The sequence below is a fragment of the Telmatherina bonti genome (assembly GCF_933228915.1).
Source record: "Telmatherina bonti genome assembly, chromosome: 23".
Classification (NCBI taxonomy): domain Eukaryota; kingdom Metazoa; phylum Chordata; class Actinopteri; order Atheriniformes; family Telmatherinidae; genus Telmatherina; species Telmatherina bonti.
Window position 1 is genome coordinate 30,952,378 of NC_136632.1, and position 13,603 is coordinate 30,965,980.

Consider the following 13,603-nt stretch of genomic DNA (forward strand, 5'->3'; position numbering starts at 1 on the left):
TACTACGTTTCTGTTTCAACGTTTTAACGCTACTACGTTTCTGTTTCAACGTTTTAACGCTACGTTTCTGTTTCAACGTTTTAACGCTACGTTTCTGTTTCAACGTTTTAACGCTACGTTTCTGTTTCAACGTTTTAACGCTACGTTTCTGTTTCAACGTTTTAACGCTACGTTTCTGTTTCAACGTTTTAACGCTAACGTTTCTGTTTCAACGTTTTAACGCTACGTTTCTGTTTCAACGTTTTAACGCTACTACGTTTCTGTTTCAACGTTTTAACGCTACGTTTCTGTTTCAACGTTTTAACGCTACTATGTTTCTGTTTCAACGTTTTAACTCTAACGTTTCTGTTTCAACGTTTTAACGCTACTACGTTTCTGTTTCAACGTTTTAACGCTACTACGTTTCTGTTTCAACGTTTTAACGCTACGTTTCTGTTTCAACGTTTTAACGCTACGTTTCTGTTTCAACGTTTTAACGCTACGTTTCTGTTTCAACGTTTTAACGCTACGTTTCTGTTTCAACGTTTTAACGCTACGTTTCTGTTTCAACGTTTTAACGCTAACGTTTCTGTTTCAACGTTTTAACGCTACGTTTCTGTTTCAACGTTTTAACGCTACTACGTTTCTGTTTCAACGTTTTAACGCTACGTTTCTGTTTCAACGTTTTAACGCTACTATGTTTCTGTTTCAACGTTTGAACTCTAACGTTTCTGTTTCAACGTTTTAACGCTACTACGTTTCTGTTTCAACGTTTTAACGCTACGTTTCTGTTTCAACGTTTTAACGCTACTATGTTTCTGTTTCGACGTTTTAACGCTACGTTTCTGTTTCAACGTTTTAACGCTACGTTTCTAATTCGTTTTAACGCTAACGTTTCTGTTTCAACGTTTTAACGCTACTACGTTTCTGTTTCAACGTTTTAACGCTACTACGTTTCTGTTTCAACGTTTTAACGCTACGTTTCTGTTTCGTTTTAACGCTACGTTTCTGTTTCAACGTTTTAACGCTACGTTTCTGTTTCAACGTTTTAACGCTAACGTTTCTGTTTCAAAGTTTTAACGCTACGTTTCTGTTTCAACGTTTTAACGCTACTACGTTTCTGTCTCCACGTTTTAACGCTACTACGTTTCTGTCTCCACGTTTTAACTCTACTACGTTTCTGTTTCAACGTTTTAACTCTACGTTTCTGTTTCCACATTTTAACTCTACTACGTTTGTTTCAACGTTTTAACGCTACTACGTTTCTGTTTCCACGTTTTAACGCTACTACGTTTCTGTCTCCACGTTTTAACGCTACTACGTTTCTGTTTCAATGTTTTAACGCTACTACGTTTCTGTTTCAACGTTTTAACGCTACTACGTTTCTATTTCAATGTTTTAACGCTACTACGTTTCTGTTTCAACGTTTTAACGCTACGTTTCTGTTTCAACGTTTTAAAGCTACTACGTTTCTGTTTCAATGTTTTTAAGTTTTTACGCTTTTAATGTTTTTTGACATTTTTGACACTTTTCAGTTTCCGTAGTCCAGATGGATGTGAACAGGTCACATGGTTGCTTCCGATGAAAGGCCACGGTTTGCTGGGCAGGACGTTGGACCGGGCCTTTCAGAACGCAGGCGTGTTGTTGTGCAGGTACATTCTGCTGGTCTTCTTATCTCCTGTGGAACTGGGTGAGACTGTTACATGTTTCAGACTAAATCTGGTTTTCAGACGGCAGCATGAAGTCGCTCCATCTCAAACTTTTTCAGCTCGCTGGCAGCCATCTTGGGACGAGCTTTACTCATACAGCTGGATGTGATGGCGTCAGCAGATGCTCCGCAGCTCGCTGCTGCGGGCAAAGACTTATCGGACGATGCCATTCCACTCCGAGAGTCCAGTCCGGTCCGAGAGTCTGGCTGTGGAGCATTCCGATCATAATAAAGAGCCCAGAGCAGTGTGAGTGTGAGGGCCATTGCCAGGATCTGGGCCACGCCAATGGACACGCCAAGGAACCGCAGGATCTGCAGTTGCTTCGTCCCTCGGATGAAGCTGTAGATCTTTGGGCCGCAGCCCTGGAATACATACAGGCTGGTTTCAGGATCACATCTGGATCCGGTTAGATTGAAAGATTCAGTTTTCACCTCAGTTTCTGTCTATAAAACACAACATGGTTACATACATCTTACATCTCACATGCATGTCAGTTATAACTTCCACGTTACCTGTGAACAGTCCTCATTGGTTAGAAGCTGATTCTAGTGTTTCTTGACCAATCAGAGACAGCGGATTCTCACCTCTTGGTGCAAGTCGCTGAGGTCGTGGTAGTGGGCGTGGCGAGCACAGCCTGGATACTGATTGGCGCAGCAAGAGTCGGGTGGCCACTCCATCTCAGTCATCTCCAGCCAATCAGTGAAGTAGATCACCCCGCAGCATTTAAACTGCAGGCAAGTGAACACCACCTGTCAGCATGCTGGTCACATGACCAGTGACATCATCATGTGTGCACTTTACCTCAGTCTGGAAGCTGTTCCAGGTGTGTGTGAGCCACTGGTAGCGCTGCAGGCCAAAGTTTGGCATCCGGGACTTGAGGCTGATCATGTCAGACCGCTGGACCGAGATCTGAACACAAAAACCAACGTAAACACAATGATGTGGAGAAAGACGGTTTTATCTGAGTCCATGCTCTAGATCCTGGACTGGAACCACGGTTCTGTCTCACAGTCAAACTCCTCCAGACAGTCCGGAACCTGGACCATGTGCTGGAAAATCAACCAGACCCTCCTCATGGACTTCTACACCTGCCTTCTACACCTGCGGCTGTAGCTCAGGAGGAAGAGCAGTTGTCCTTCAACTGGTAAGTTGAGGGATCGATTCCAGGCTTCCCCTGAAATGCCGAAGTGTCCTAGGGCTGAACCCCAAACTGCCCCCCGATGTGCCTATCGGGGTATGAGTGTGTTGAGTGAGTGTGTGTGTGAATGGGTGAATGTGACAAGTAGTGTAAAGCGCTTTGAGTGGTCTGTATGACTAGAAAAGCGCTATAGAAGTACAAGTCCATTTACCATTTACCTTCCAGTTAAACTCAGTGTGTTCATCTCAGGAACATGGTCTGGTTGGTCGCTGGAAGTCCAGTGCCGGAAAGGGGGAGGGGCCAGTACGTCTGATGCTAAAAACAGCAGCTAAGTGACAGTAGCAGCTTTCTGAATTCAACCATCTATGTCTGAAGCGGACTCTAAGCCTGAGAGAGAAGATACAGAGATGGTGGAAGGAGCATGTTTACAATAAACTCTCTGAATGGTAAAGTCCTCATTTTAATGTCTGCTCGCCTTGCTGTAAAGTCAGAGAGCATGTTGACAACGAGGCCTGTCATTCATGTTAATACGTGTTATTCTGTGTTGGACCATTTTCTAAACTATTAATTTATTTTTTTAAAAATCAGAAGTTAGAATGTAAAAAATGAAGTAATGTTGATGCTGCATCATATTTCCCTACCAAACTTACACACACACACCACACCGAACTTACCGGCAGCCAGATAAGCACACACACATTTTAACGACAGAACTGCACAAAGCAGCGCGTTTACTTTAGGTTTTATTTACCGTCAGTGTTTATCTTAATTAATTAGTCTATTTAGATGTTTTTACCAGGAGCTTGGAATATGTGGTGATTTCCACATGACAGATCTCTGGTTTATTAAGCCACCGTGCGGCCGTGTTACTGTACAGACAAAAAACATGAAGTTAAACATCTTGTATAAATAAAGCGTCATGGTTTGGCTGCAACATCCTGATGAGGTTTCCTGCTGACATATGTAGACCCGTGTTTTATATCTGCAGCATCACCTACCATCTTTTATGTTCTAATTATCATCTCTGTTAAACTGCACATGTGGAAATTCTGCTAATAGAAAGAGAACAGGGACACAGCAAGATATTACTTATTGCTGTGCTTAGAAAATAAAGCACAGCAATAAGTAACATAGCAGATCCAAGATCCTGGCATGGAACCTGTCTGTTTAAATGCTTTTTCATTATCAAATGCAAGAAACATTTATAAGTATGATAATGTACATTTACCTATTGGAGGAAATGAGAGGGAAGTTTCTCTTCTAGACCCAAAAAATTAAGAAATAAAGCTAATCAAATGGCAAATAACTGTAAAAGGTCATTATATATGTCCTTGACATTTTATACAACAAATATTAACTTTGCTGCAGTCACTTCAGACAAAAGTAATTGAATTGAAATAAATACACAACTTTACCATATGCACATTTCTACGTTAAAATCAATACTCATTTTTAATGTAATAAAATAAAAATGATATTTTTCACTCCTAGGTATTGTTTCTGTGAATACAGTAGCTGAGTTTTTTGGGTTAAATGTGGTTAAATGTAGACTCTTGTGGTTCTGGAGCTGCAAAGGATGAACACCGTCTTCATCTTCCTCTTCCTCCAGACTGAGTTGAGGCTTCTTCAGGGATGGCTGTTAGGAGCAGGGAGAACAGGAACCACGGTATCAAGAGATGTGCAGATTCCTACATCCTCCTACTTCACTGCTGTTGTCTGGGTTCCTTTTCTGCACAGAGCCAGATACTGACATCAAAACAAGCAATTAAAGTACCTCTTAGCTTCCAGAATGTTTATGTGTTTGATTAATTATCATTTTCTGTATGTAAAATGAATGAAAAGGACAACAAACCTGTACTTCTGAAGTGAGGGTGGAAAGTCCTTGATGACAGCTGTGTTCCAGTTGTTGCCTGCATTGGGTCAGTCTATCAGCCAACATCTTCTTTTATGCCAAAGGCAACACAAAGTGATTTACATACACCCACCCACCCACCCACCCACACACACACACACACACACACACACACACACACACACACACACACACACACACACACAAACTTCATGTAGACAACAAAACATAAGAATAAGAGTAATTAATATTTGGCTTGATGCGAATGTGATGAAACATATATTTCAGATCCATACAGGTCAGAAGTCAGACCCCCATAGCCACAGAGGCTGTTGCCATAGCAACCACCTAGATGAAAGCAGGTGGGGGTATAACAACTCAGCAGTAACATGCAGGACCCTCCACCACCAGACTTTACAGGAGCAATAAAGTAAATAGTGACTATAAACTCTACAGCCTCTGAAACACAGACAGTTCCCCAGCTTCAGCCTCCAGGAGGATCATTTCTGCCCAGTGTTCCCAGTAAAGTTTATCCGCAAATGTTACATCCTGCACAGCTCCCATTTTACACACGTTACGTCAAAATATCAGAAATATAAAGTTGCGTTCTGGTTCAGTGATAAAATCTGATGCTACTGGAAATAAAAAAAGCAGTAACATGTCATTTTAAAATCCAAATACATCTCCTCTCTGATGAGATGATGGCAGCATCAGACGACATGATGGTCACCGTGTTAGATTAAATGATAACAACTGCCATGTCGTGGTCGGATAAAACACTGGCATCATGACAAACCAACCATCATGAATACTGTAATTAATGTGTGGTAGCAGGCATGAAAAATAAGAAATAGAGAATCTTCTACAAACATTTAGCAAAACTTACCGACTGCATTGATGGTGATCCTCTTAAAGTTGCTTAAATGTCCCTCTTTCCAGCGGGGTTGAAGCCGTCTTCACCTGTTTTTTTCCTAAATGTTTGCAAAATGCACAAGCAGGCTGCAGCCGGCAGAGATGCAGGTGCATTATCAGCAAAAAGTAATGTAATCCATCTGTCCCTGGTAGTTTGGTCGCTGATGAAGGGAGAGAAAAACATCCCGGTGATGGTTTTAGCAACAAACAAGCGAGCAGTGGACATGGGACCGCTGTTTCCACGTCTTCTCACAGCTTGTTGATAACGGCGACTGAGGCCGGCCCAGCAGGTGTGTTGAGGCCTAGAACAGGGACGGGTGTATGCAGATAGCTCCCCAGACTTAAGAAATCCTGGGGGGCAGACGGACGGACGGACAGACAGACTCCTTTAAGAAACCAGGCCTTTCAAACACCTCACACTGATCCTGATCCTGATCCTGATCCTGGACCTGGACCTGGACCAATTCTACTGAGGCTTCTGGACCTGTTCTACCTGGACCTGTGGACCGGTTGGATTTGGACAATGCTAACACATGACATAGCAGATATGCAACCATGTAGCATAGCAGCAATGCTAAGACATAACACTGCAGATATGCTAACATGTAGCATAGCAGCTATGCTAACGCATAACATAGCAGATATGCTAACATGCAGCATAGCAGCAATGCTAAGACATAACACTGCAGATATGCTAACATGTAGCATAGCAGCAATGCTAAGACATAACACTGCAGATATGCTAACATGTAGCATAGCAGCTATGCTAACGCATAACATAGCAGATATGCTAACATGTAGCATAGCAGCTATGCTAACGCATAACATAGCAGATATGCTAACATGTAGCATAGCACCAATGCTAAGACATAACACTGCAGATATACTAACATGTAGCATAGCAGCAATGCTAAGACATAACACTGCAGATATGCTAACATGTAGCATAGCAGCTATGCTAACGCATAACATAGCAGATATGCTAACATGTAGTATAACAGCAATGCTAACACATTACATAGCAGATATGCTAAGATGTAGCATAGCAGCTATGCTAACATGAAGCATAGCAGCTGTGCTTAGAACATGATTTTCCTGCATGAATGATTCTTCACCTCATCGTAGGTCCAAACAGCACTCGCTAGCTCCACGCAGAAGATCACCAGCAGACTCCCGAAGTACTGAAACACAAAGCGAATATATCAGCCTCCTTCTCGACGTTACAGAAGCCTGAAGAAAAGGACGTTTCTGTTTCTGGGCTGACGCAGGACAAAGAATAGAGTTATGTTGGTTAGAAGCTAAATGCTGCTCAGAAACCAAACTAAGCTGATCAAACATCTACTGATCAGGTTTCACCTGAATGATGAATGTTTACAGCTCATGTGTTCTCCCAGGTGTGTGCGATGCCTTTAATCTGTGTCCACCTGCCTCGTCATCCAGAGAGAAGCTGAACTTATCGCCGCTGAGGCTGAACAGAGACACCTGCCCTCCAATGAGACTCTCCCTAGACGTCTAGAGACTAGAAGGCAGGTCATCGTTCTTCCACTGACCGTCATTTCAGAAGCATTTCTTCTGCTAAGTGGCTGACATGACCACATTTGTTGGCATTGTGAGTCGTTATCTGAATAATCTAACGATGTGGTTTCATGTGGCCAGTTTAGTGATGTTGTTAACCAGCCGGTGAACCTGTGGTTAGCCAGACTCCAGTCTCTAGACGTAAATCTGTATCCAGATTTCAGTTGGATTGTAGATTTACATAAAAAATATAACGGCACATTTAACTGTCCTTCTGAGATGGATGAGGTTCATTTAGCTGCAGTTATACATCCTCAGTAACAGCCTGAGACAGCCTGGTCCTGCCGGGTAAATCTGCATGTTGGTAGTTAAATGATAAATATTTAAAATGTCTGTTTAATGTTTTTCAGCGGGCCTGGTGAACCTCCAGGTTAATGCAGCTGCTTTCCGTCAACATGAAACATATAAATGTGTCGCTGTCCCAGTACGACCAGTCACATCGTCAGAAAGCTTCCCAGTTCCTCGCTGCAGCTCCACGTTGCCGTGGTTACCATCCATCCCTGTGAGACGGTTCAGTAACGTCAGTCTGGGTAAAATATTTGTTTTTTTAGATGTAATAAACCCATTTAGTCATTGAATGTGACGAACGTCACGGCTTTGTAGGAGGTAGACCCAGACACACCTCTGGCACACTGCAGCACTGCTACAGTACCAGTCAAAAGATTGGACACATCTCCTCACTCAGCGGTAGTTCTTTGTTTTTCATTTTCTTAATTGCAGAGTAAAACTAAACACATCCACACTGTGAAGGAAGACGGGGAATTATGTAGTAAAGACAAAAGTGGTGAATAAACCAGAATATGTTTTATATTTTAGATTCTTCAAAGTAATCACCTTTTGCTTTGGTGACAGCTTGACACACTCATGACATGTGGCCTCATGTCACCTGGAAAGGCTTATCAATAGTATCTAATGAGTTCCTGGAGGTGTTGATCACTCGTTAGAGGCTTTGCCGTCACTCTTTGGTCCAAAACATCCCAAACCATCTCAAGTGAGTTCAGGTCAAGCGGTTGTGGAAGCAGGTCGTCTTATGCAGCTCTCCATCATTCTGTTTCTTGGTCAAACATCCCCGACACAGTCTGGAGGTGTGTTTGGGATCATCATCATCCCACTGAGTGCCAACCAGATGGGATGGCATGTCGCTGTGGTCGCCATGCTGGTTAAGTGTTCCTTGGATGTTGACTGATTAATCAGCTGTTTCACAAGCAAAGAACCGCCCATACCACCACGCCTCCTCCTGCATGCTTCACCGTGGGAACCACACATCTAGGAAGCATCTGCTCACCTTTTCTGCATCTCACACAAACATGGTGAGTGGAACTAAAAATCTCAGCTTTAGATTCATCAGACCATCTGCTGGACCGACCAACATGTCTAAAAGTAATGATGTACTGTCATTTCTCTTGACTTAGTTGAGGGGTTCTTGCCATAATATGGATTATAACAGAGATCAAACAGAGTGAAACCACTGTATAGATCTCTGTAGACACCATGCCTCAAACACATTAAGGAGGAAATCCCAGAAATAACTCCTGACAAGCTAATCCTGTTCATGACAAACCATTCCAGGTGACTGCCTTATGAAGCTGAAGTATAAACTTCAATGGTGATGTTGTGTGCCCTCACTCAATGGTGTTGTGGGAAGAGAATCCTGTTTTGCAGAGCTGCTTGCTTATATCACTGAAGAAGGTAAACTGAGTGTGTGAAACAACAAAAGTTCTCATGGTGTGTGTGTGTGTGGGGATGGTTGGCCACCTCCCTAGCGCTCCCACGTTATGTTGCAGAATGAGGGGTATTAAAGCGGGGAAGCCCCGGACTTCGGTGGAGTCTGCTGCGGGTCTATCTGATCAGGACGCCCAGCTGGTTTTGACACTCTCTACCGGGGTTGTGGGCTCCCCAACCTATCCGTGTTACGGTAAGAGCTGGGAACTGAAAAGTGCCTTAACCGATGTGCTTACTCTTGTGCTGCAAAGTTAATAAAACGCTGAGTTAATCATTGGGCAGAGAGTTTGTGTGTTCATTATTTGCCGACTTCCTACGATCCTGCAAAATAAATAAAAGTGTTTCATTACAGAAGCTGATTGAGAAAATGTCATGTGTGTCAAGCTGTCACCAAAGCAAAAGGTGATTAGATTAGAATCTAAAATATAAAACATATTCTGGTTTATTCACCACTTTTGTCTTTACTACATAATTCCCCGTCTTCCTTCACAGTGTGGATGTGTTTAGTTTTACTCTGCAATTAAGAAAATGAAAAATAAAGAAATACCGCTGAGTGAGGAGGTGTGTCCAATCTTTTGACTGGTACTGTATATGTATATATATGTGTGTGTGTGAAGTGGAGCAGGTTACCCAGGACAGCAGCAGGAAGTTACATCTCAGTGTGCCGCAGTACCCCACCATGGCGACGATGATAAGGAAACAACACACGACGATGATGACGGGATGCACCACCGGAGAATATGTCAGGACGGCCGCTTCCTCCAACCTGCACCACAAACACACACCTTCAAACACTGGACATCACTGCAGCTGCGCTCCACCAGAACTTCCCAGTTTTCCTTTAATTCATTAACATGCCAACCATAGACATAATACATAGACATACAGCATCACGCTGCCTATAGAGCTGACGTCTCATCGCGCCGCCATCTTGGATGGGTCTCCATGCACCTCCAATGTATTTATCTGAAAGGTGTATGTCATACCACAACAATAATGTCACTGATTTTTCTCACAGTTTAGTTTTTTACAAAGGACAGAGATATAGTTATGATACAGATCACTGGAAAACGTTAAAAACTACGTGTTTTTATGCTAAAATATTTTTGGACTGCTATTTAACTAAGATAGATTGGTAGCTACAATATAAATAAATGTATAAATGAATTTTATACTAACATGTTTGATTGTTTATTGATGCATCTGGATTTATCTGTTTTTATCTGGTCAAATAAATTATTATTCAACCTTGTAAAATGTAATTACACACAATCTGCTCTCAATATTTCACCGGTTCTTGCAACCATATGCTGAACAACATACAGGAATAGTTGCTGTTTTCTCTTGACTACGGTTGAATCTTTTATTTACATTTATTAATTTATCGATATAGAGATACAGTTGTACAAAGTCTGAAAATAAAATATTTTATCAAAACTGTGAAATTCAGAAGTTACCCAGAAAAACAGTCGGAGAGCGTAAACCTCCGCCATGGTCTGCAAAACGTTCCTGGATCCAAACGGTGATCCGGATCACCACCAGAATTAAATCAGTTCTTCCTGTTCATGTTTCCAACAAGTCCTGAAAATTTCATCAAAATCCGTCCAGAACTTTTTCAGTTATCTTGAACACAAACAGACAAACAGATAAAGCTGGTAAAAATATGACCTCATTGGTGGAGGTATTCATGCTACCATGTAAAACTCTCTTTGTGAAGCATCAATATCATATTTTTCCATCAACACCTCATAGGGGTAAAATTTATCATTTCGTAGATTCTTCACTGTGTTAACATTATTTATCAACCAGTTATGTAGAAAAGTGTTTTGTCTGTGTGTAATATATACGCGTTGTTCCACAGAGAACAGTTATGTGGGGAAACTACGTTGATTCTGCAGCAAGACTCGAAAGCAGAAACCCTACCAATATGGCGGCAACCCATCCAATATGGCGGCGACCCATCCAATATGGCGGCGACCCATCCAATATGGCGGCGATCCATCCAATATGGCGGCAACCCATCCAATATGGCGGAGACACATCCAATATGGCGGCGACCCATCCAATATGGCGGCGATCCATCCAATATGGCGGCGATCCATCCAATATGGCGGCAACCCATCCAATATGGCGGCAACCCATCCAATATGGCGGAGACCCATCCAATATGGAGGCAGCCCATCCAATATGGCGGCAACCCATCCAATATGGCGGAGACCCATCCAATATGGCGGCAACCCATCCAATGTGGAGGCAGCCCATCCAATATGGCGGCAATGGCAGTTTATTCTCTGGCGCACAATGAGGGGTCTACATTGATATGATGTCTATGCAGCACAAGAGCTTCTCTTACCGCTTTACAACACTTCGCTTTATGGCGACATTATGACGACGTGTTGCATTACGGCGACATTATGACGGCGTGTTGCTTTACGGCGACATTATGACGACGTGTTGCTTTACTGCGACATTATGACGGCGTGTTGCTTTACGGCGCCATTATGACGGCGTGTTGCTTTACTGCGACATTATGACGGCGTGTTGCTTTACGGCGACATTATGACGGCGTGTTGCTTTACGGCGACATTATGACGGCGTGTTGCTTTACGGCGACATTATGACGGCGTGTTGCTTTACGGCGACATTATGACGGCGTGTTGCTTTACGGCGACATTATGACGACGTGTTGCTTTACGGCGACATTATGACGACGTGTTGCTTTACGGCGACATTATGACGGCGTGTTGCTTCACGGCGACATTATGACGACGTGTTGCTTTACTGCGACATTATGACGACGTGTTGCTTTACTGCGACATTATGACGACGTGTTGCTTTACGGCGACATTATGACGGCGTGTTGCTTTACGGCGACATTATGACGGCGTGTTGCTTTACGGCGACATTATGACGGCGTGTTGCTTTACGGCGACATTATGACGACGTGTTGCTTTACTGCGACATTATGACGACGTGTTGCTTTACGGCGACATTATGACGACGTGTTGCTTTACGGCGACATTATGACGACGTGTTGCTTTACTGCGACATTATGACGACGTGTTGCTTTACGGCGACATTATGACGACGTGTTGCTTTACGGCGACATTATGAAGACGTGTTGCTTTACGGCGACATTATGACGGCGTGTTGCATTACTGCGACATTATGACGGCGTGTTGCTTTACGGCGACATTATGACGGCGTGTTGCTTTACGGCGACATTATGACGGCGTGTTGCATTACTGCGACATTATGACGACGTGTTGCTTCACGGCGACATTATGACGACGTGTTGCTTTACGGCGACATTATGACGACGTGTTGCTTTACGGCGACATTATGACGGCGTGTTGCTTTACGGCGACATTATGACGACGTGTTGCTTTACTGCGACATTATGACGGCGTGTTGCTTTACGGCGACATTATGACGACGTGTTGCTTTACGGCGACATTATGACGGCGTGTTGCATTACGGCGACATTATGACGGCGTGTTGCTTTACGGCGACATTATGACGACGTGTTGCTTTACTGCGACATTATGACGGCGTGTTGCTTTACGGCGACATTATGACGGCGTGTTGCTTTACGGCGACATTATGACGGCGTGTTGCTTTACGGCGACATTATGACGGCGTGTTGCTTTACGGCGACATTATGACGGCGTGTTGCTTTACGGCGACATTATGACGGCGTGTTGCTTTACGGCGACATTATGACGGCGTGTTGCTTTACGGCGACATTATGACGACGTGTTGCTTTACGGCGACATTATGACGGCGTGTTGCTTTACGGCGACATTATGACGGCGTGTTGCTTTACGGCGACATTATGACGGCGTGTTGCTTTACGGCGACATTATGACGGCGTGTTGCTTTACTGCGACATTATGACGACGTGTTGCTTTACGGCGACATTATGACGACGTGTTGCTTTACGGCGACATTATGACGACGTGTTGCTTTACTGCGACATTATGACGGCGTGTTGCTTTACTGCGACATTATGACGGCGTGTTGCTTTACGGCGACATTATGACGACGTGTTGCTTTACGGCGACATTATGACGACGTGTTGCTTTACTGCGACATTATGACGACGTGTTGCTTTACGGCGACATTATGACGACGTGTTGCTTTACGGCGACATTATGACGGCGTGTTGCTTTACGGCGACATTATGACGGCGTGTTGCTTTACGGCGACATTATGACGGCGTGTTGCTTTACGGCGACATTATGACGGCGTGTTGCTTTACGGCGACATTATGACGGCGTGTTGCTTTACGGCGACATTATGACGGCGTGTTGCTTTACGGCGACATTATGACGACGTGTTGCATTACGGCGACATTATGACGGCGTGTTGCTTCACGGCGACATTATGACGACGTGTTGCTTCACGGCGACATTATGACGACGTGTTGCTTCACGGCGACATTATGACGACGTGTTGCTTCACGGCGACATTATGACGACGTGTTGCTTTACGGCGACATTATGACGACGTGTTGCTTTACGGCGACATTATGACGGCGTGTTGCATTACGGCGACATTATGACGGCGTGTTGCTTTACGGCGACATTATGACGACGTGTTGCTTTACTGCGACATTATGACGGCGTGTTGCTTTACGGCGACATTATGACGGCGTGTTGCTTTACTGGGACATTATGACGGCGTGTTGCTTTACGGCGACATTATGACGGCGTG

General features: G+C 43.8%; 1 protein-coding gene across 2 annotated transcripts in view; it reads right to left on the reverse strand.

The window, feature by feature from the left end:
* Positions 1-734: 734 nt before the first annotated feature.
* tspan12 (tetraspanin 12) overlaps positions 735-13,603 on the reverse strand; it is a 13,988-nt gene continuing 1,119 nt past the window's right edge. Inside the window, exons 1-8 of one of the 2 annotated variants that reach the window (XM_079263230.1) lie at positions 10,811-11,348; positions 10,345-10,510; positions 9,774-9,853; positions 9,518-9,653; positions 6,706-6,771; positions 2,490-2,597; positions 2,273-2,416; positions 735-2,050 (exon numbers count right to left, since the gene is read on the reverse strand). In XM_079263230.1, the coding sequence (XP_079119356.1) occupies positions 1,706-2,050; positions 2,273-2,416; positions 2,490-2,597; positions 6,706-6,771; positions 9,518-9,653; positions 9,774-9,778 (804 nt within the window). In that variant the 5' untranslated portion in view covers positions 9,779-9,853; positions 10,345-10,510; positions 10,811-11,348 and the 3' untranslated portion in view covers positions 735-1,705. Of the gene's footprint in view, positions 2,051-2,272; positions 2,417-2,489; positions 2,598-6,705; positions 6,772-9,517; positions 9,654-9,773; positions 9,854-10,344; positions 10,511-10,810; positions 11,349-13,603 lie in introns of those variants that run through there. The other variant, XM_079263229.1, reaches the window with a different exon arrangement.